General features: G+C 38.4%; 1 protein-coding gene across 1 annotated transcript in view; it reads right to left on the reverse strand.

Annotated features, from left to right (window-relative positions):
- SUCLG2 (succinate-CoA ligase GDP-forming subunit beta) overlaps positions 1–24,650 on the reverse strand; it is a 278,381-nt gene that overhangs the window by 216,467 nt on the left and 37,264 nt on the right. The window contains exon 2 of the mRNA XM_045990720.1: positions 10,474–10,615. Within this exon, the coding sequence (XP_045846676.1) occupies positions 10,474–10,615 (142 nt within the window). The remainder of the gene's footprint in view (positions 1–10,473; positions 10,616–24,650) is intronic.

Here is a 24,650-nt window from a genome sequence, read left to right on the forward strand (position 1 = left end):
AATGAATACTATCCACGTATTAAAAACTTAATTCACCAAACCAGATATACTCTCTCAATCAGACATAAGACTATTTTCTATGCAAGAAAATGAGACTCTCACTCAATATCTTATCATTATGAATTGTGTTTCACAAAAAGATTTGAATTACCCATTTCAAACAAATGCTCAAATGAACAAGCTTTCCATAACTATATGGCAAAACATTCTACTGCCCAAAGAGAAACAACAAAATGAATCATTAAGAAAATATCTGCAGATTACACAGTTTCTATAAATTGTGCCTTAGAACCTGCCACATCTAGTTTTAATTCAATCTTCTAATTTTATTAATATGCATTTTCCATCTTCAACATGCTGACTCACACATAAAAATCTCCCAAGAATATCATCATTAAGTTAGCAAAGAGGAAACTGCTTGGGGAGGAGATTAAATCTAATCTGGCTGGGTAGAAATCCTATCTTTGTCATTTATTAGCTGTACAACTTCGGCAAGTTTTTAACCTTACCCCTACCTATCTCCTTGCTTAACAAAATAACAACACTATACTAACAGTGGCAATATTTAGGGAAGGAACGGAAGATGGTGTCAAAGGGAGAGGTTCCTAGGCTTGTGTTGATCCACAAATACAACTAGATAATTATTATATTATCCTAAATACCACAAGAATCGATCTAAGGACCGGCAGAACAAACTCCACAACGAGGGTAGAAAGGAGGCCACACTGAGGGAGGGCAGGACATGCAGAGACACTGCCTGGGAGAGAAATAGATTGTGACCACTGTGGTGGAGGGGAGCCATAGCTGCAGAGGGGGCAAAAAATAGACTAGCACACAGCAGAACACACAGGGAAGGCGAATCCCCTGGGAAATTAGCTTGAAGGGTGAGAGAGCCCAAATTTCATGGGTGCTTTCAACCAGTCGGGCTTGAAGCCTAGAATTTTGAAGGTCAGCATGGTTGGCTCTGAGACAGCTCATAGGACATTGGGGCTGCTCCTGGAGAAGGGGCCAGGCAAACAAACCACAGACACACAGCATGGGAACAGCAATTTGAAGGGCATCTGGGGCACACATTGGGGAGGTTAATTCTTCATCTTGGAGCATGTCCCAGAGGGGCAGCATTTGTGGAGAGACCCCTCCGAAAACAGGGGAACCGGTGGGTGCCATCTTCCTCCCCCACTCCTCAACATAAGCACAGGGACACCAGTGGGAACAGCACAGTGCAAACACTTGCTACTAACCTTGATTGCACCAAGCCCTGGCCATGCTCCCCTGCCTATAGCCCTGCATCCTAGCAGATCCACCCTTCCTGGTCTGCCCTCCCAAATGCAGCAGGCCCCTCCTAAGAAGACTGTCCCAAACCCCTGCCCACAATGAATCTCCCAACCCAGGAGGTTTGCAGAACCTTGGTTCTGGTGGCAGCAGCAACAGGTCTCATTTCACATGCAGACCACAGCACACCTAGTTAAAACTTACCACATTCAGGCCAAGGACCAAACACTGCCCACAACAGCAAAAAGAGTCTCTGCGGACAACTGGACTAGAGAATAAAGCAGCGAGAACAAAACAGCAGAGAACACGCAGCACATGTTGGAGAAACTTCCAGAAGCTCCAGACCCTCAGAAACAGGGGACACTACATGACAAGGCACTATGGATCTCATCCTCACAAGACCATTACCCTCAGGAAGAGGTGAAGTAGCTGACTTTCTTAACACAGTGAAATAGGCACAGAGACTTAGAGGATATAAGAAGACAGAGAAATCCATTCCAAAAGAAAGAAAAGGACAAGACCATAGCCAGAGATCTGTAACAGGCCTGATGAAGAATTTAAAGTAGTGATCATAAGTATGCTCCCTGGACTTGAGAAAAGAGTGGAAGACATAAATAAGACCTTAACACAGAGATAAGGAATAATAGCAGAAATAAAGTGAAATGAGAAACTCATTTGATGGAATGAACAGTAGGATAGAAGCAGAGGAAAAATTAGTGACCTAAAAGAGTAATGCAAAGTAATCAATCTGAACAAGAGAAAAAAATAATTATGCAAAACAAGAATAGACTTGGGGAACTCAGGGACACCACTTAACATAATAACATTTATATTATAGGAGTCCCAAAGGAGAGAGAGAAAATGGGGGAGAAGTGGATCTAAAGAAATAATAGCTGAAAAATTCCCTAATCTGGGGAAGGAAACAGTTACACAGACTTAAGAGGCACAGAGAACTCCCATCAAAATCAACCAAAACAGACCCACACTAGGACATATTGTAATTAAACTGGCAAAATACACTGATATAGAAAAAATTTTAAAAGCAGCAAGATAAAAAAAGACGACAGTAACTTACAAGGGAAACCCAAGGAGATTTTTCAACCAAAAACTTTCTAAGCTAGAAGGAAGTGACATGATACATTCAAAGTACTAAAAGGGAAAAAAAAAAAAATGTGCAACCAAGAATATCCAGTAAGGCTATCAGTCAGAATAGGAGGAGAGAAAAAGAGTTTCCCAGACAACCAAAAATTAAAGGAATTTATAACTACCAAAGCCAGCCCTACAAGAAATATTAAAGGGATTATTTAAGTGGAGAGACCAGAGTGACAGTATAAAGACTGGAAACACAAAAGCAGTAAAAATGAATACTGCTGTAAAGAATCACTCAAGGAACTCACAAAAGAAAAAGATAAAAAATATGACACTGTATACTTAATATGTGGGGAAGAGAGGAGTAAAGCATGGGTTCACACTTAAACAACCATCAACTTAATCTAGACTGCTATATGCAGAAGAGGTTACATACAGACCTAATGGTAACCATATATCAAAAAACACCAATAAATATGCAAAGAATAAAGAGAAAGAAATCCAAATATATCACTAAGAAAATCAGCAAGACATGAAAGAGAAAAAAAGGATCAGAGAAATTCTTCAGAAACAACCACCAAATAATAAAATAACATAAAAAAAAACTTTCCACTGATTACTTTGAATGTAAATAGACTGAACACTGATCAAAAGACAGAGGGTTAACAGAATGGATAAAAAAGCAAGACTTGTCTATATGTTGTCTAAAAGAGACTCATTTTAGACCTAAAGATACTTGAAAATTGAAAGGGAGAGACGGAGAAACATCTATCATGCAAATGGGTGTCAAAAGAAAGCCAGAGTAGCAATACTTTTATCAGACAAAACAGACATTAAAATAAAGACTGTAACAAGAGACAAAGATGGACACTAGATAAAAATAAGGGGGAAATCCAACAAGATATAACAATTGTGAATATTTATGCACCCAACACAGAAGCACCTAAATAGTTAAGTTAATAAAAACATAAAGGAACAAATTGATAATAATATAACAATAGTAGGGGATATTAACATTTCACATACATTAATGGACAGATCATCCAAAGAGAAAATCAATAAGGAAACAATGGCTTTGAATGAAACACTGGAATGGATGGATTTAACAGATATATTCAGAACATTCCATCCTAAAACAGCAGAATACACATTCTTGCCAAGTGCGCATGGGACATTCTCCAGATGAGATCACACATTAGTCCATAAAACAAGCCTCAACAAATTCAAGAAGAATGAAGTCATACCATGCATCTTTTCTGACTGCGATGGTGTGAAACTAGAAGTCAGCAACAAGAAAAAATATGGAAAGATCACAAAAAAAAAAGGAGGTTAAATAACATTCTACTAAACAATGAATGGATCAACCAGGAAATAAAGAAAAAAAATAAAAAGTGCATGGAAACAAATGAAAATGAAAACACAATGGTACAAAACCTTTAGGATGCAGCAAAAGCAGTTCTAAGAAAGAAGTTTATAGCAACACGGGCCTACCTCAAGAAGCAAAGAAAATCTCAGTACACTTTAAAGGAGCCAGAAAAAGAACAACAAACAAAACCCCAAATCAGCAGAAGGAAGGAAATGATAATGGTAAGAGTGGAAATAAATGATATAGAGACTAAAAAATATAACAGAACAGATTGATGAAACAACTAGTTCTTTGAAAAGATCAACAAAATTAATAAACCTTTAGTCAGATTCATCAAAAACCCAAAAAGAGAGAGAACTCAAACAAAACCACAAATGAAAGAGAAGAACTAGCAACCAACACCACAGAAATACAAAGAATTATAAGGGAATATTATGAAAAATCACATGCCAATAAACTGGACAATGTAGAAGAAATAGATAAATTCCAAGAAACATATAACCTACGGGTGGGGAGGGAGGAAGAAATAGAAAATTTCAACAGACGGATAACCAGCTAAGTAACTGAATCAGTAACAAAAAAAAAAAAAAACAAAAAACAAAAAACAACGAACAAAAGTCCAGAACCAGATAGCTTTAAGGCAAATTCTACCAAAGAGTTAAAGGAAAGTTAATACTTATTCTTCTCAAACTATTCTAAAAAATAGAAAAGGAAAGAAATGCATTCAGAATGTGTTCTATGAAGCCAGCATTATCCTGATACCAAAATCAGATAAAGACATCACCACAAAAGAGAACCATAGGCTAATATCCTTGATGAACACAGTTGCAAAAATACTTAAAAAAACACTAGCAAACAAACTTCAACAATATATTTTGAAAAGTCAGTCACCACAATCAAGTGGGATTTATTCCTGAGCTGCAAGGGTGGTTCAATATTCATAAATCAATCAACATGATCTATCACATCAGCAAGAGAAAGGGTAATTACCATACGATCATGTAAATAGATGCAGAAAGAGCATCTGACCAAGTACAACATCTATGCATGACAAAAACCCTCAACAAAGTAGCTTTAGAGGGACCATACTTCAACATAAAAAAGGCCATATATGAAAAACCCACAACTATCATCATCATCAATAGGGGAAAACTGAGAGCTTTTCTCCTACGGTCAGAAATAAGAAAAGGATCTCCACAGTCACCACTTCTATTCAACATAGCACTGGAAGTCCTAGCCGCAGCAATCAGACAACAAAAAGAAATAAAATGCATCCATCAGTAAGGAAGAAGTAAAACTTCCACTATTTGCTGATGACATGATACTATATACAGAAAACCTGAAAGACCACCAAAAAACTACTAGAATTGACACACGAATTCAGTGAAGTTGTAGGACGCAATATCAATGTACAGAAATCTGTTGCATTTCTACACCAATAAAGAAGCAGCAGAAAGAGAAGTTAAGAAAACATTCCCATTTACAGTTGCACCAATAATAAGATACCTAGGAATAAACCTAATCAAAGAGGTCAAAGAGTTACACTCTGAAAAAAATAAAACACTGATGAAAGAAATCGGAGATAACACCAAGAAATGGAAAGATATTCCACACTCATAGATTAGAATAAATACTGTTAAAATGTCTATACTTTAAAAAGTCTATAATATTCAAAGCAATCTACACATTTAATGAAATCCCCATCAAAATACCAACAACATTTTTTCACAGAACTAGAACAAACAATTCCAAAATCTGTATGAAATCACAAAAGACACCTTATAGTCAAAATAATCTTTAAAAAGAATAGCAAAGTTGGAGGCATCACAATTCCAGACTTCAAGACATATTACAAAACTATAGTGATCAAAATAGTATACTACTGGCACAAAAACAGACACATAGATTAACAGAACAGAGTAGAAAACTCAGAAATGAACCCACAGCTAGATGGTCAGTTAATCTATAACAAAACAGGAAAGAATATCCAGTGAAAAAAAGATAGCCTCTTCAACAAATGGTGTTGGCAAAACTGGACAGCAACATGCAAAGAATGAAACTAGACTACTATTTTCACCATAACAAAAATAAATCCAAAATGGATGAAAAACCTAAATGTGAGACCTGAAACCATAAAAATCTCAGAAGAGAACATAGGCAGCAACTTCTCTGATGCTGGCCACAGCTACATCTAGATATAACTTCTGAGGACAGGGAAACAAAAGGCAAAAATAAACCTTTGGAACGACAACAAAATAAAAAGCGTCTACACAATGAAGAAAACAATCAACAAAACTAAAAGACAACCTATGAAATGGGAGAAGATATTTGCAAATGACATATCCAATAAAGGGTTAGTATCCAAAATATATAAAAAACTTAACTCAATACTAGAACACAAATAATCCAAATGAAAAATGGGCAGACATGAATACGTATTTTTCCAAAGAAGACATACAGACCAGATGCTCATCATCACTTAGTATCAAGGAAATGCAAATCAAAACCACAATGAGCTATCGCCTCACACTTGTCAGAGTGGCTAAAACCAACAACAAGAGAAACAACAGGTGTTGGTGAGGATGTGGAAAAAAGGAATCCTTGTGCGCTGTGGGTGGGAATACAAACTGGTGCAGCTACTGTGGAAAACAGTACGGAGGGTTCTCAAAAAGTTGAAAATAAAACTACCAGTTGGTCCAGAAATTGCAGTACTGGGTATTTACCCAAAGAATACAAAAATACTAATTCAAAGGGATATGTGCACTCCTAAGTTTACTGCAGCATTACTTACAATACCTAAGATATGGAAGCAGCCCAAGTGTCCATCCATTGATGAATGAATAAAAAAGATGTGGGTTTGTGTGCGTATGCATAGATATAGATGTATAGATAATAGATATATAACGGAATGTTATTCACCCATAAAAAAGAATGAAATCTTGTGATTTGCAAGGACATGAATGGAGCTAGAGTGCCATCATGCTAAGCGAATTAAGTTAGAGAAAGACAAATACTGTATGATGTCACTCATATGTGGAATTCAAGAAACAAAACAAGTGACCAAAAGAGAAAAAAAGAGATAAAGACAAGTCAAGAAATGGACTCTTAATGACAGAGAATAAATTAATGGTTACCAGAGGGGAATGGGCTAAATAGGTGGTGGGATTAAGGGGTGAACTTGTCGTGATGGGCAGCAGTTGATGTATGGAAGTGCTGAGTCACTATACCATACACCTGAAGGTAATATAACACTATATATTAACTAACTGGAATTAAAACAGAAAATTAGGGGCGCCTGGGTGGCTCAGTGGGTTAAAGCCTCTCCCTTCAGCTCAGGTCATGATCCCAGGGTCCTGGAATCGAGCCCCACATCGGGCTCTCTGCTCAGCGGGGAGCCTTCTTCCCTTCCTTTCTCTCTGCCTGCCTCTCTGCCTGCTTGTGATCTCTGTCTGTCAAATAAATAAATAAAATCTTTAAAAAACAAACAACTAAACCAACAAAATTAGAGGGGAAAAAAAGATCATTGGAGGAATCTCAGATGGGTAAGTACGGGGAGATAAGGAGAGAAAGTCTGGAGCAACTGGGAGATGACAAATTCTATTTGGGCCAAGAGAGATGGAGACAGCCGTAAACAGGTGGCCCACAGGCAACCAGGAATGTGGGTTCAGACACAAAGAAACAGAGAATCCTGGAAATCATAGGCATGACTAATACTAACAATTGCTTTCAAAATATTTTTTATATATATCATTGTATTTCAATATTTCAAATACATCCAAATATGAATAAAGTAGAAAGGTAAACAAATGTATTTCAATCATTTACAAGCTTCTCAAATTAAAAAAAAGAACTCTCTTAACACATGGTCCAAAAAGTACTGATTCTCACATGTCTCTGATTTGTCTATGAATTTGGATCATGACAGCCATGAGTCCCTTGGAATCATATGCTGATAATGATGATGATAGCAATAAATTCTTATATCACACTTATCACACGTTAAGCATATTATCTTTCTATATAATTTTTGCACTTTTAAATATAATTGTGGGCAGATGTCCCATTTTCAAGGCAATCAGACACACACGTGATCCAGCTTTAACCTTAACCTCAAATCTGTTTAGTAAAACTTGTGCTATTGGTTCTTGTCTGTCTTGTAGCAATAAGCAGGTCAACACTGCGAAGTTTTACCAGATTCTTCTTGTTTTGTTCTCTCTAGCCAATCTCAGTGACTTTTATATTTACAATCTACTCGTTTCATTTTTAACCAACTAGACTTGTCACCATCTCTTCTTCCGATACTTTAAATATTCCCTCTGATCAAATCTGTCTATTATACAACAAAAGCCAGAGGAGACCTTCCTTCCTCCAAAACTCCTCACTGAGTAAGAGGATTACTCATTCATTCAGGAAATGAGGGACTTGGGTTAGTTCTTTGAATTTCGCTTTCTGCTCTAAACAGATCAGAGAGGCACTCCCATGGCCATACGAGGGTATGCACCGGCCAAGGTAGAGACACAATTGGGTTAATCTCAATCCTTTTATCCACTTCCATTTTCTTAAAACCCCTGCTCCAGAACCAAAATGGTTTTTTGAAAAGTTTAAAGTTTTTAGCTTTACTTTATTTCTATTTAAACTTGCTTTATTGTCTGTGTCTTTCCCTGCCTTCACTTGGGCCCCAGCATATAAATGCCACCTTATTAAATCCTGCAGAGCAAAAATTCCACCTTACAAACACCGTACACAATGCCCAACCACAAGGCAGTGGCTAAATAAATGCTTATAAAACAAACCAGTGACTAAGAAGCCAATTAGCTCAGTAAATTCAAATCTCCCTTGAAAATCTGAAAGATAAGCCTTCCTGCTGTGCTATGCCTAAGTGGGGAGGAACCAGTAATCAGTTGGCTTCCAGAATTCCCTTAGGGACCCTTGGACCTGGAATACTAGTATGTCAGCACATTTGTGGAAATAATGGGGAAAATGACGACCAAAGACCGACTTGAACTTTACATTTCTTTGTTCTCATTACCCATTCCCTAAACCACAGGAGTATAAAACAAAAATGATCCTTTCATGTAAAAAGGCTGGAATACTAACCTTTACTGAGTCTATTCCCACACTGCACAGAGGAGCTCTCATCCAAGTGTAGGTTGAATTTTACTGTTTTTTTTTCCCCACCATGAAAACCAATTTTGATAGTCTTTGAAAATGAAACCAATTTCCATTTCTTAAACTGTAAGTCACTCTCAATTTCTACATTTAGCATCTGAAAATTACAAATTAATTTCCTTCTAGAATGTAAGTTCTAAAAAGAAAGAGGGCTTGCTTATCTTCCACAGTTATAGCCATGGTGCCTAATACATGTGGCTGACAATCAATAAATACTTGTGGAAAGGAAGAATAAACATGCATTTCAACCAACACAACACAGAAAGGATCTGGCATATAAGCATCTGGGGGAACTCTGTAAGGGAGATAAAGAACAATTACTAGCTGAAGTACCTCATTGCTTATTCTTAAAAGAGTTTAGAAAATTGGGAGATTGAAATATGGAACCTGTCTCTATCTTGCACTCTAAACTTTTGCTACAGCTGCCTGGCAAGGGCAGTTAGCAGATGCTACATTCTTTATTTCTAGCAGGAAGCAACTACTCTCCAAGGCTGCAGGCAAAGAATACACATGTACATCCTTCTAGTGTCCAGATCTATGCTGTCCAGTATGGTAGACACTAGCCCCACGTATCCATCAAGCTCCTGAAATGCGGCTAGTGTGGCATGAGATGGGCTAGAAATGAAAATCAAACCAGAGTCCTGAAGAGTAGAACAGAAACCGGAGGTACAATATCCGACTGATAATTGTTCTGCATTAATTACATATTGAAATAACAGTTTGTATATAGTGGGGCAAACAAAATGTATCACTAAAATTAATTTCACCCATTTATTTTTAGTTCTGTTAAAGTGACCTAGAAAACTGTTAAATATTACGTGGCTCACGTTCTATTTCTACTGGACAGTGCTAAACCAGACTGGCAGTGAAGAGTCTGTATACCACCACTAGGAATATTCATGAAAAAATAGCAGGATCAGATTCCCAATTTCTCAATCTATAACTGGGAAATTAATTAGATTTTCTACCACAAACCAATGGACAGCCCCCCTTAAAGGCTCACGAGAGTACCTGAGAGATAACACATTAGCCTTGATTTCTAGATAAGGACACTGTGGCACAAGAAGGAAAAGGCACTAATACAAAGTAACAGAGCTGGTAAATGGGAGGGCAAAATCCTGACGCAAAGCCAACCTGGCTTCCAAATGCATGTGCTTCTCCTTCTTCTCCTCCAGTCACTGAGAGAGAACTTTCTCCATGTTCTAGAGGCTTCAATAAGGATGCCAAACATCTTTCCTACCTTCCCTTTCTGTGGACTTCTCTTTGACACTCGACACCATTCACCAGTATTTCTCCCAGCCACTAACCCACAGATAAAGAAAACTAGATGAAAGGGTGGCAGAAAAATTCAGGAAAATTACCAGAGTGACATCCCATACACTGCTATCTCATAAAAAAGAATCAAGTTTTCCTAATTGGGCTTTTTTTAGCCTTTGCAACTCAATAGCCCACCATCGTATCTGTCTTTGTTAGTAATAACCCATGACAAAGAAAATGCACCTACTGGTTCAGTGCTACCTGTGAGGTCACTAACTTGGGCAAGTGTGATTTTTTTTACCTGTTGTGAATTAACTTACTTAGTTTCTTAGCAGCCTCCAGAGCTTCCTTTGCAGTGTCTGCTACAAAGAATCTTTGAACTCGAACTCCATGGTCAGACATAAGTTTCTTGCTCTGGTATTCCTGCAGGTTCAGCCATCTTCGAGGGGTTAATTGAACTGCCTAGAGAAATTGAGAGAAAGAGAGGTAAGAACACTTAAAAATAATAAGAAAAATAATAGTCAATGCATATAGCCAGTCTTACAGGTACCCTCAAATGACAATTGGCAACACGGGTTTTGTTTAAAAGGGGAACATATATATATATGTATGTATGTATATATATAAATATGTATATTTATATATATATGTATATATATAAATATGTATATTTATATATATACATATATATTTATATATATAAATTATTTATGCTTGTTTTTCTAATCAAAAATGTTAAAGACAACTACATACACAACAAATGGATACAGGTTTAAAGAAATGATGAGAACTGAATCGGGTCTATTATCTAGCTAACAAGAACGTGCCTATGTCAATATCCTAGTTTTGACATTGAATAAAACTAAATAAGATGTCAACATGAGGGCAGGAGGGGGAAGGGCACATAGGACTGTTGCACTTCTTTTGGCATTTCCTATGAGTCAATAAGTATTTAAGAATAAAAGGTTATTTTGCCTCCCGCCATTCCCACCCCAAATGAAGGTCAGAGCATTATTTTAATAACTGTGTGCACATCATTAATCACTGTAAGGTATCTTAGAAATTTTTTTAACACTGAGGTTCAATGGACCACAGATTAATCCACTTCTTAGTTTTTAATAGAAGTTAGGCACAATCACTATGTCTTTAATAATATTCTCTCTCTCACACACCAAATATGAGGATCGTAACCTGAAAACAATCATCATTACTTAAACTACTTCTTAAAAACTGCAACTTGTGTATTAAAGTAACTGTGTAAGCATCATATAGAGGTGATTTTCCAATACGAACCATCAGTTTCTAATCTGTGCTGAAAGAAAGTAATCAAAGAGCAGAATAACGTGAACAAGTCAATTCTTCTCATTTTATTCAGTAAAATCAAAAGTATTCCTGCTCAAACTTATACACCCTATTTTTAAAAGGAAAAAGATGAAAAAAATGAATATATCTAATTTAATCTCATTTTCAACCATGAGTCATGATGAAAACACAAACACTACTCACAGTGATAAGATAACAATGCCATTAATGCATAAACCAAAAAAATCAGTCACAAACTGAATCACAAGATTGGTGGAGGAAAATCACTTGACATACTTCCTAGTGACTTCTGTCAATGGACGTGATGGATGGCAAAGACAATATCGCACAGACCATTAACAGGTCCACAGGGCTTTACAACATGGAACCATTAGGTTTCAGGACCTCAAATGTGTCCTTAAAATGGCAATTTCTTCTAGAATCTCCAAGCTACAATGCACTCATGGATCTCTTCTGGACCAGGGACATTCCAAGAAGGCTCCAGAACACTTACAACTAAACTAGGTTTTACTCAAGGGCAGAGTGTATCTTCAATTTCTTTGTATTTTTAAGAAGAACGTGATGGGTGTTTGGCATATGGAAAATACTCAAGAAATACTAGATGGCCAAATGAATAAACCCTGCCTTTTGTCCTTTTGTTTCCAGCTACAGGTAATTTTTCATTTCCAGAAAGTGACTTTCTTTAAAAACAGAAAAGTAAAAGTTCTTCAGATCTTTAAAAAAAACACACACACACAAAACTACACACTTGAAAAAAAACTCAAATTTCAACATAATCAAGCCTAAAGAAATCTCTCTACTCCAGCATTCTGAATACTGGTAATAATGTTTTAAATGCTGAAGGTATCTACACTTCTTCTTCAGAAATAAGTAACATTTGAGTCAAAATAAATTATCAGACAAATGATGCTCACATCAGATATTGTACAAGTTATTAACTTTATGATTTGTTAATCTTACTTCTGAATTTTTAAGTCTTGATGAAACATTTAGTAATTTGAAAAACATGAAATTTCACACATGAACATACTCATTGACTTAAGAGTCTTAATAACACATCATATAAGAAAAATTAAAGTTTAAGGCATTTACTAAAAGCTTCCTAATGAAAGAAAAGATTAAGCATTAGATATGTACTACATTCTGGGACCATTTTTAAAAGGCAGACGGGAAAGGATCAATAGATTAAGTCTATGTTGACACATCAACTTAGAGCCATTAACAAGAAGAAGGAAAAAACTACAGTTGAAAAGAGCATGTGAGAGACAAAAAACAGCCACTAAAAACAGTGTGGTCTCGTCAATTCCTTTTCATTAGAACACTCGCTGTATTAATTCTGGATATGTTAATGCAATCTGCTGCAAACTAATTGCAATTGATCCAGAGACCAGCTTCATAGACATATAATACATATTGACCGTTTCTGCATTGACTCAGATGAAAGCCTGCTTAAAGTCTGCTGCTGTTAAATTGAAAACCAACACAGTGAACATAGTTCCAAGCCACTGCAGACAGACACTCAAGCTATCACTCCACAAAGTGATCATTTTACAGAATAATCATCTACCTTTGTCAAACCTAAGCTCAGAAGAGCAGGGTCTGTGGCTAGGTCTAAAACTTCATCACTTCAACGGCATTTACTAAAAATCTGTGGCATATCCAGAGAGGAAAAGGTTAATTCTACTCTGCATTTTCAGGGAAGAAGAAAAAGAGAAGAGAAATTTACTAAGTAAGTGGATGGTGTAAAGTAGACTGGAAATGTATCCAACGCTGAATCATAAAGGCAATAATAAGAACAGTTTCCTCTCTTTATTATGGAGCACAGGCCATGTGCTAGGCATTCTGTTAAGCACACACGTTATCTAATAGTCAAAATCACTGTGAAAAGTGAAGTATTAGTACTACTTCTGCAGCTATAATTAACGCAAACCAACAAATACCGCAGTTAATCTTCCTCCTTCCAGATACTTCCTTGCCTTAGATGAAGTTAGGCACAGCTGTGTAACTAGTTCTGGTCAATGAATCATGAATATACATGGTGTGCAACTCATCTGGACCAGCATTTGATTACCAACAATTCCCTCCTAAGTTTTCCCTCTCTCTTGACATGGGGAATGGGAATATTTACTTTGGCAGCTAATCTATCAGTCAGGGGCCACAGGGAAGACAGACACATTCCCACATCCCTCACAATGAATATATAATGAAAAATAATCCCTTGTGGATTTCCAGCCGCTGAGATTCTGGAGAATACTTGTGACTGTGGCGGAACCTAGCCTATCTGTAGCATCCTGATGAATAAAACCATCTTACAAATCAGGAAACCCAGGCTGAGGGTTAAGTCACTGGCCAAGGATCACAGGCAGCTGTCAAGCAGCAAAACTTCTCTAATCCACACTACTGATCTACTGAGTCATACTGTTGGTTCCCTGTGCTTATATTCTGGTCCCATATTCCCAGGGACCCCCTGAAGATAAAGAATGAGACTGGGATAAGTGAGACTGTATTCTTCTCTTCAAAACTTGAGGTCTATAAATAAATAATTTTTTTAAAAAATTCCAAAAAACCCAAAAACAAACAAACAAACAAAAAAAACCTTGAGGTCTAAAGGTGGGAAGCAATCTATCTAGGAATCCTCTAGTGAGCCAGAGGGAGGAAGAAAACTAGACTAATCCCCATTTCCCTCCTTTCATACAGATTTTGGCAAAGCATTCTTATCAGGAAGAGCATCATGTTCTCAAAACAGTTGGGGAGGGTGGGCACCTGAGGTTGAGTTCCATCTAGATGTTCATGCTGACCTTTCCATGGCTCCCTTCCCTCCCATGTTTCTTCACCAGAACAAGCACTTCCAAACTTTGAAGGGAAGTGGGAAATACAACTTAAAAGTATGGCATAAAGATTTAAGGACCTGTGGAAACAAGGAAGCAGAGGAAGAAGAAAAAGAATGAAAAATAAGAGGCAAGACAAAGAAAAACAAGAGATAAAAAGACAATGACTAAGCAGGCAAAAATTCACAAGAAAACTCAAAGCACAAAATTAGACAGCTACATAGAAAAAAATGACACGACCGAGAAATCATCCTTCGCCCCATGGTTTTAAAATTAGAGGTGTAGAGACTACTGAAATAGCAGCACAGGAGGAGAAAAATCAATAGAGGGAGTCGAGAAAATGTCATTGAGCTGGGCGCCCCCCAAAGGGAGACTCGGTGAGCCACATCTGCCCACTGGCTCTTGGTGCCCCCTCGGTCTTTCTGCGCAGCCTGATGCTCACAGCAGTGCTTCTTCACTCAGGAAGATAGCAGAGTCGAGGATCGGGAAGAGCTGAAAACCCACTAGGGGTCAGGAAAATAGAAATTAAAACAAAAATGAAGGTTTCGTGACGTCACTGATGAAGGTATGGTGGAACACACCTCCCCACACGCTCCCCAGACAAAAGAGTACACCAGTGCGACCACCTTCAAAACCAATGTGATGGACAGCATTGATGAAAACTAAAACAACCACATGCTCTGAACTGGAACATCTCCTTTTGGGTGCTTAACCAGGCGAAATGTGTACCAGGGACATGCACCGGGATCTCTTATATAGTGTTGTGTATAATACAGGATAAAGTCGGAAGGTAACCTAGAGGTCTACCAAATAGGAAATGGGCTGAATAAACCACAGTGTATTCCAACAACAGGAAACATTCAAAATATCTGTGGCAACACAATAGCACCCAGTATGCAGTCCCCTACATTCTCAAGTTCTTTTGTAGGTAGGGTGCCAAAACTTGCAAACAACTATATACAACCCTCCAGGACCCTTTTCCCTGACTGTGAGGGAAGCCACACACTGTGTGTGGAGCCAGGGTGGAGTCACAGGGATGAAGCAGCCTGCATTACTGACTTACTATACAGACTGTTGCCTTGGCCTTGGAGTCATCAGACGCACATTTGCACGAATGAGAAATAAACCTTTGATGTGTTTACCACTGAGATCTTGGGAAGAACTTGTAATCGCCTCATTGACTAGCTTAGACTGATAAGTATGAACGTCTTAACATTGATTGTTCTCCAAGGCACATTACTGAAAGAAAACAGCCAGCTTCTTTCAATATTTAAAGTAGAATAACATTTATATTTCCAACACACATGTCCACACACAAAGCAACGTTCTCGATCTTTTCAGAACAGGGAGCATTATAAGTGCATGTACAGGGAAAGGTCCAGATGAAGTTCACCGAATGCCAGTAAACTTGAGGAGGGCAGACCAGAAAGATGGCAGTCAAAGGGAGATTTACCCTAATCTATAATTTTTAAGACAATTCTCATAGAAAAACATTCATTTATTATTTGTGCAATGAAAATCAATCTACTCAGAAACAACGCTAAAAGGAAGTAATCAAACCCAGGCTTTAAGCACACAGCCTGGAGCATCTATTAACTTGTCTGGGAAATGAAGGGCTTGAACCCGCACTTCAGTGCAGCAGAATTCTCCAAATGGGTGTGAAATCAGGCAGGGGAAGGCAGAGGCTTGCATCCTCCGTTACACAGAACGACCACCCCTAATATCAACTCCTGCTGGGAGATAGGAAGAGGCTCTTAAACCTCATTTCAAGCTCTCAACTGCGATGACGACAGTGGAATACAAACAAGGAATTAGCTGTAAACGCAGAGGAAAATATATTCCCCTCTCGTTGCAAGCATGGCAAGGAAGGCAGATGCTCAGTGGGCTGTGGCAGGCCAAAAGTTGGTATGTGTTTGTTATATTTTAGTTTTTGCCAATGTTATTCTGTATGTAAATTAGCACCCATAAATCTACCTTAGTCACGTTACCTAGGAAATAGTAGGCTTCAAATAAACGTGTTGGTGCACATGCAAAGACAGATATAACTCAATGTGTCTCAATATGGGTATCACAAAATAAAAGATCTGCTTGCTTAAAACAGCCTTTGATGAAGATGCCACTTCACCATCACCCATATAAGAGTCAGAGGAATCCTGTTTATAAGAGGAAAATTATAATAATAGCATTAATAATAATAATAATAATAGTGCTTTTCTGTTTAACCCTGAATGTGATTCTATCAACTCCTCCTTCGGAAAGACAACATGCTAAAGACACACAAAAAAGCAACACCATGTTACAAGCCTAAACCTATGGAAAAGGAAAAAATGTGGTCAGATGTGGAAGAAAGCGAAGGAACCTGGGTACCGACACTCTGCTACAGTTTACTGTATGTTCAGGCTAAAGTAGGGGGCTTTCATTTGGAGTCACCTTTGGAAATACAGCATCCCTTTTATCTAGAACTGGCATGTTCCTGCCCCTTTGCTGTTTGGGTTACCCCCACTTTGCACAGAGAAAGGAAATGAACTCACCAATTACTCACTGCCCTGCGGCTAAGTTCATATGCTCTACCAGGTGCACAGAGACCGTGGTCATCTACAAAGAGGAGGAGACTAACAGGCCCCTCCTCACAGGCTGCTCTGAGGATTAAATGAGTTAATACGTACGAATCTACTGGAATAGTGCTCAACAGATCATAAGTACTCAAAAGAACTCTCTGTTGTTATTATTTTTTAAGAATTTATTTAAGGGAGTGCCTGGGTGGTTCAGTGGGTTAAAGCCTCTGCCTTCAGCTCAGGTCATGGTCTCAGGGTCCTGGGATCCAGCCCCACATCGGGTTCTGCTCATTAGGGAACCTGTTTTCCCTACTCTCTCTGTCAGCCTCTCTGACTGCATGTGATCTCTGTCTGTCCAATATGTATTTCACAGAGAGAGAGAGACAGCAAGAAAGGGAACACAAGCAGGGGAGTAGGAGAGGGAGAAGCAGGCTTCCCACGGAGCAGAGAGCACAATGCAGGACTCAATCCCAGGACCCCAGGATCATGAGCTGAGCCAAGGCAGACGCTTAAGCACTGAGCCGCTCAGGCGTCCCTCTGCTATCATTATTTAATGCAGAAATACAAAGGGGGAGAGAAAGTATAACATGGAGACACTAAAAAAATCCCTAAAATAAAAATAGTAGGTGATCCCATAAATGATAAAGAAGTGCCTACAGTGTTCTGCTGTTCGCTTTAAACACATCTGGGGAAGTATTTTTAACTCTAATGGTGGAATCTCTATACTTAAATCACTCAACAGCCACAGAAACGGAAAGGACAGTAATTTATAAAAGGAAGGCCTGGACAAAGCTAATTTAAATGTGCCATTTGTGCTAAGTGCCTTGACTTTCTGTCTCATTTGAGCCAGGGTACTCCCACCTCACAGATGAGCAAATGCATAGTCTATGGCTACTCAGCCAGGTAAGTGGAGTCAGGATTTGAATCCCAGTCTAAAAAACCCATGAGCTTTCCATTGTTCCAAACGATTCATTTTTATTTTTATTTTTTATTTTTTTGGTGTGGAGGGGCGGGGGTCAGTCCGTGAATCCGTATCAATAAAAAGGACTTAGAAGGACCACAGACAAAAACCATACTCTTGACCTAAAAATACAGTGTTCCATTTAAAAGGAGGGAAGACAAGGCAGCAGACAAAGTGAGAGCACTAACAGGGGGCAGGAGGGCTGTCCCAAAACATTGGTATAGACGGAATGTGCAATTTCACGAGAAAAGGAGGCTTAGAGAAGCAAAGTCACATTTCCTGATGAAGAGAAATAAGAATTAGGCTTCTCTCTTTTTCTTTTTTTAAAGATTTTATTTATTTATTTGACACAGAATGAAGGAGAGAGAGATCACAAGTAGGCAGAGAGGCAGGTGGGGCGGGGGGGTAAGCAGGCTCCCCACCTAGCAGAGACCCCCATGTGGGGCTCGATCTCAGAACCTTAAGATCATGACCTGAGCAGAAAGCAGAGGTCTAACCCACTGAGCCACCCAGGCGCCCCTACACTTCTCTTTATAAGAGATCAGACTAGGATAACATGAGAGGCCTGGGCCACTTCTGCTCCTCTAGCTCTGTGTCTCTGATAGTACCACACCTGCCTGTCTAAGGACCCCACAGTAACAAGGGGGCAGAATCTGTTAAAATATATATAGGGAATCTGTTAAAATATATATAAATATATATTTATATATATTTAAATATATATTATATTTATATATATTTAAATATATATTATATTTATATATATTTATTTATATATTTATATATTTATTTATATTTACTTATTTATATTTATAAAATATATATTTTATTTATATATTTATTTATATATATTTATTTATTTATATTAAATATATATTTATTATTTATATTTATTTATATTATATATATTTATTTATTATATGTATATTTTTATATATTTATATCTCCTGTCCTACCATGAAAGAAATGAAAGTTCAACTTTCAGACCATCCAGAAACTGGATCATAGCATTCATGATTAGGATTAATGCTTGTTGACAAAATCTTCTATTTTTAAACCAAACTGAATTCTAGCTAACACGCAGGAGTGCCGTGAAGTTACAGAAACTCTACTATACACTTGACAAGCATTACCCCATTTAATTCTCACAACAACCCTACAAGCAAGAAACTGACAGAAGTCCATTTTACAGATGGGCAAAGTGAGGCTCAGAGAAGCTAAGTGCTGCTAAGACTAACAGAGACACTTAGAGGAAGGCCCATTTTTCAAATGCAGGTGTGCCTGACTCCACAGTCTGCTCTTCAGTGAAACACTAACGGGGAATGCCCCCTCCTGCCAGTCCACAAAAGTGGGTCCTAAGCAATGACAGGGGCAGGAGGAGAAACTAGTGGCGGTGTATAGATTTCACTGCAGAAAGGTACAGAGCTGTCCCCAATATGAGGCTGGAGGGGAAAATGGGAAGCTCTGAATGAGAGAAAGCTTCCTGGATGGGTTTCACTAAGTCAAAAGAATTAAGATTCTCCAAGATAACACCTTCTTTTTATCCTAGGTTCAGCAGAAAAGCAGCATGTTTTTTTTAAGGAACAAAGAAAGGTAAAACTCTTTGTAGTAAGGACAAATGCCCAAAGGAGAGTTCACTCCATAACTCTGTACTGCTGCTCTGCCAGCAGCAAGAAAGAAGGGGAGGAAAAAAAAATCCAACCTTGATAAACATTAGCATATTAACACAACAACAGAAACAAATGTATAAAAGGCACTAAAAATACTAAACAGCATCATTTCAAAAATGCCTGCCAGTCTCCTAGCGGAGAGTGCGCCACCTCAACTATGTTGCAGAAGAAAATCACCTTAATTTTATACTGTGAACAGAAGTGGGCGAGATTAATTTACATGAAGAAAGAAAACAAATTTAGAGTAAATATATACATGTATTTAACTCTTACTAAGGAAACCGGCAGAATCTGTACTTTGTTCATTCACTTGAACAGTCTGCTACTGGGCATTTATAACGTAGTCATAATATAATGAGGTCTACTGGTCAACAGCACAGACAAGGCCTTGCTGTCACAGAGCTCAGGTCCTAGGAGGGGAGGCAGAGAGGAAGACGTGAACACAGAAGTGGAGAATGTACTGGCAGAGTGGGAAGTGCTCTGGAGGAAATAACATATACATGAGGAATTATTGAGGCAAATGGCACACTGTGTGGTGACCTGGGAGGAAATGCCATCTGTGCAAAGACCTCAAGATAAAATGGAGAGATGCATGTGCAGAAGCCGAGGAGAAACCTAGCAGGTGTGGTCCAAGACCCTGAGGCAGGAAAGGGTTAGCAGGGGCAGGAGCTAGTAGGGAATAGGTCAGAGAGGAGGGGAGAATGGGGAGCAGGGACCAGACCATGAAGGGGCGTGGAAGCTGCGGTCCAAAGTTTAGATGTTATTCACTCAGTTTTAAGTGGGGGAGTGAGATCAAGTTCACATTTTGGAAAAGTCACTCTGTTTTCTGTTTAGAGAAGGGAACCAGTTACGAGAGCCCAGTTAAACCAACCCAGAGTCAGCCAGCTTTTTCTATAAACAGCAGAACAGAAATAGTAAAGAGGAAAGAGTCAAATAGTAAATCTGGCTTTGAGGCCAGAGAGTCTCTGCTGCAACTCCACCTTTGTTGCAAAAGCAGGCAGAAATAATATATCAAAGAATAGGCATGGCTCTGTTCCAGCAACGCTTTATTTACAGAAACAGTTCTGGCTGGGACTAGTTTGCAGACCCTCAACTGAAAAACAGAGAAGAGCAGAGGAAGTAGAACAGAGAAATGAAGAGATTCAGGGTATAGTTTGATGATGAAGCAAAGCCTACTCATGAATTAGATGTGGGCTTTAAGGTAAAAGGGAATCTAGTATTAGATATAAACACACACACTGACACACTCTTGACACAGTTATATAAACCCAGTGAATTTTATGTACCTGCTAATTATAAAGGAAACATTTCTTTAGCAACAATCTTACCTTGGATTTTTTGCCCAAACTGGCCTTTGCATCACACTTAATTTTTAAGAGTCCCATCCATCATTCCACCATATAAGAGCTTCTTGGTCTTTGATCTTACAACCATCTTCCATTATTTACTATTAATCCCAGTGGGCAATATGCAAACTGCCCTGCTTTGGTCCCATCTTGCTACACTGGCCCATCTGCAGTTTCTTTCCAAGAAGAAAACACCAGGCCTCCCTTGATTAAAGAAACACCATGTAAGAGGGAGAACAGGAGGGAGGGAGGGAGGGATGGGAGGAGAACGGAAGACAGGCAGGCATAAGGATCATTTTGAGCTGAGGGTAACTGAAAAGCAGACACAAGAAAAACTCTCTGCTCCCTTTTTCCCTCCATCCAAAAAGGCAGGATGATTCTTCCATGAGCCAAATCTACACTCTTAGTCCAGAGACTAAGTCATAGTCTCTTAAGTCTATTAAGCCATAGTGACTTAATCACAGGAGTCACCATAACAAACTTTACTAACCCTTATCTTCCATTAGCATCCCCAAAGATTTACCTTCCTACAATTTGCTGTCCCTAGGAGTTCAAAGTCCTTTTCCTTTGTCTTAGCACTTCTCTGCCAATTTACTCTTCTTCTATTAAGATGCAACATCAGCCAAAGTTCTGACCCCCCCTTTGAGTCACAGATTGGTGAGTGTTCCCAGGGATACATGTACCTGTTAATAAACTTGTTTTTCTCTAGCTACTCCGTCCTTTAGTAGACTAATCTGCAGGACTTCAAGTCAGTGAATCTAAGATGAGTAAAGGGAAAAGTGTTTTCCTCACCTACATATACAAGTTGTCATATGCAAAGTTTAGAAGGTGACATGTCAAGTTTAGGATAGTAACGCTGTGAGAGAGTCAGAGAAGGCCCTGAGTTTGGGGAAGGGGCACCAGGAGATTTCAACTTTATCAGTTAGACTTCATGTGTTTTACTAAGTGATCTGAGCAAAGACAAGAAAATGGCAATATTTAAAACTTCTTCATACTGGACATACAGATGACTATGACATTAATCTCAACATTCTGCATTTTCTCTAAATAAAAATAATTATACATTTAGTATAATAAATTTGATAACTACACAATTCCATAGAGAAGGATTTATTAATCAATAAAATGAAAAAAAGTAAGGTATGAAACATAATTTTAATCAGAAAAAAAAAAAACAAGAAAATTAGATACAGAGGAGCCCTGAGATCATGGCTGACCAGCAGCTCATGATGAGTACCTGTTACTCCACCTGCTACCAAGCTGGCACTGCTTCAACAAGCCAGTGTGAAGCTTAGACATTGCCATCCACGTGCTTAGGCACTGCCCTTCCTGCACCCTGATACTGCAGCTTTGTAGAATACATGAACTCAGGGAAGGAGCGGTAGACACTGGCTCTCATCTACGGACTGCCTAAGGCTTCAGCCAAGTGCCTTGGTCTTACGACCATTTTATGTTCACAAAAATCTGGCTTATGGCAGAAGTGAATAACTCTGGAAGTTATGTCCCAAAAATTAGGTCACTGTTTCATCCCACAAAAGTATGTGTGTGTGTGTGTGTGTGTATGCATGATTTCTTCAACTCACTCAAGTGAATCTTGCTACCAGAGTCTTTCTGGTAGCAAAAGGGAGGTTTACGATTCTAAAAATAGTCTCAAGTATAGTGCTAACCTGAAATCAAATTCAAAAGATACAATAATAGAACAGCCATGAGCTCAACCTTGATCAATCTGAGGCCATTAATTGCTCAGCTAACCCCAGCCATTTTTTTTTTACACATTTACACGTGCATCAGAGCAGACTATTACTCTCACTACATTTGAAGATCAGAAGGGAAAATACTACATATTTTTCCCCAACCATATTCAGTAAAAACATCATCAGTTATGAAAAGACCTACAGGGGTGTTTTTCAAGATCTTGACCTGGAATGAGCTTGTGATATTGAGCATGTGAAGCACGGCTATTAGTAAAACAGAATACCCAACCCCGCAGGATTGCTTAGGCACTGCTTACACACATGTAAAGTATGTGATGGGGCTTTGTCATACATGTGTTCAGCATAGCCATGACAATGAGTCAAATATGACATCTGAGTGCATCAGATCTAGCTCCTTCATAAAGCCCTGCCCCCTTTCTTCCTCCACCCCCTTCAGCTCCCAATTTGTTAGGCCTCCTCAAATTACTCCCAAAAGTCCCATCCGATAAATTCAGAGAAAGCTTGCAAGGGGCAGACTTTATTTCAATCAACCCACTCATGTTCCTTCTAACAATCTAATAGTGCTTAATAGTTCAGGATACATTTGAGTTTAATGGGATTTACCTGATAGAAATAGACTTCTCATCGCTTCTTTATAGTGGCAGTTTTGAGCGACCTCGCTAACTCAATCTCACAGGTTCTCCTGTCACCTTGGCGTGCTGAAGAAATGACTCAGAGAGTAGTAAATGAGCGACCTTTGCTGGAGAAATTCCTGAGACTGTCTCTTTGACATTTTGAAGGTCTGCTGTACAGAATGGTAATTGGTGTCTACAAGGTTCCAAGTCCACTATTTGTGTTTAGAAATTGATTCCATTTTTGTTGATGAATAAAATATTGCCACTATGAAAAACTAGATCTTAGAATTTTCTATTAAGAAAAGTGACAACATTATAGAGAGTACCCCTTTTTTTCACATTTCCATTGTCAGAATCCCCATTTACAGAAGAAATTACAATCTCAAGTATTAAATCCCATCACCCTCCCAAATACTTTTTGGGTTTAGTTATGGCTTAGTTATGAAAGAAAAGTGAATGCCAATTCTTTCAATTCACATTAGTCATCTCTTCTCGGGCAATAATTTGAGTTTCTTTAGCCTGAGTGGGGGAGAGGGGAGGAAAGAATCACAAAATCTTACTTATATCTGTGCAAGTAAACCACAGAAGTAAAATTCAGGCAAGCTTTCAGAAAACTTGGTAACATGAAAATGAAACTTCAAAATAATCCCTGAAAAGAGAATTTATATGTAGTGTAGAGTACATGGCATTTACTATCCTCCAGAAAACTTTTGAAAGAATTACTGTCATTCATTTGAAAAGTCCACTGTAATGATAGAAAAATCCCAAAAAGCACACACAGACAAGAGGACAATCTGACCCTTGCAAAACAGACAATCTGACACTTTATATCCAAGCAGCAAAGAAAATAATATTCTAACCATAGCACATCCTCTTAAAATTGGGAGATTCAATAAAAGCAAAGCAATCTCAAGAATGTTTAATCCTCATCGTTTTTCTTTTAGGAACCTACAGTGAAATGCTATATGACATTACTACAGTTTAACAACGGTCCAAACCAGAAGCTAACAGAAAAAAATGAGACACAAAAGAGCAAAATATGACATTTGCTCAGTAATGTCCTGATGACAGGTTCAGGAGCTGATAGTGAGAAATGGGCTTAAGAGGGAGAGGTGAAGACTCGGGCTGTCTTTGCCCAGGCCACTTATGCCAAGTGACCTTTCAACCTTGTTTACTTCATGTTAAATGAGAGTATCAGCCATCACAACCTTACAAGGTTGTTGGAAAGTGAAATAAAAGATTTCCATGAAATCCTTTTTCAATGGGGTCTGAGAGCAAAAAGCAACCCCAGAGGCAAGAAATGCTACCACTGTGGAAATATGGTGTTCCATTACTTTCCAGCTAGCCAGATCCAGTCAGTATCCAATGGCTACCAAAGTATAAATATCTCTCTTTTTTTTTTTTTTTTAAAGATTGTATTTATTTATTTGACAGAGAGAGATCACAAGTAGGTAGAGACGCAGGCAGAGAGAGAGGCAGAGAGAG

The sequence above is a fragment of the Meles meles genome, chromosome 20, assembly GCF_922984935.1.
Source record: "Meles meles chromosome 20, mMelMel3.1 paternal haplotype, whole genome shotgun sequence".
NCBI lineage: Eukaryota > Metazoa > Chordata > Mammalia > Carnivora > Mustelidae > Meles > Meles meles.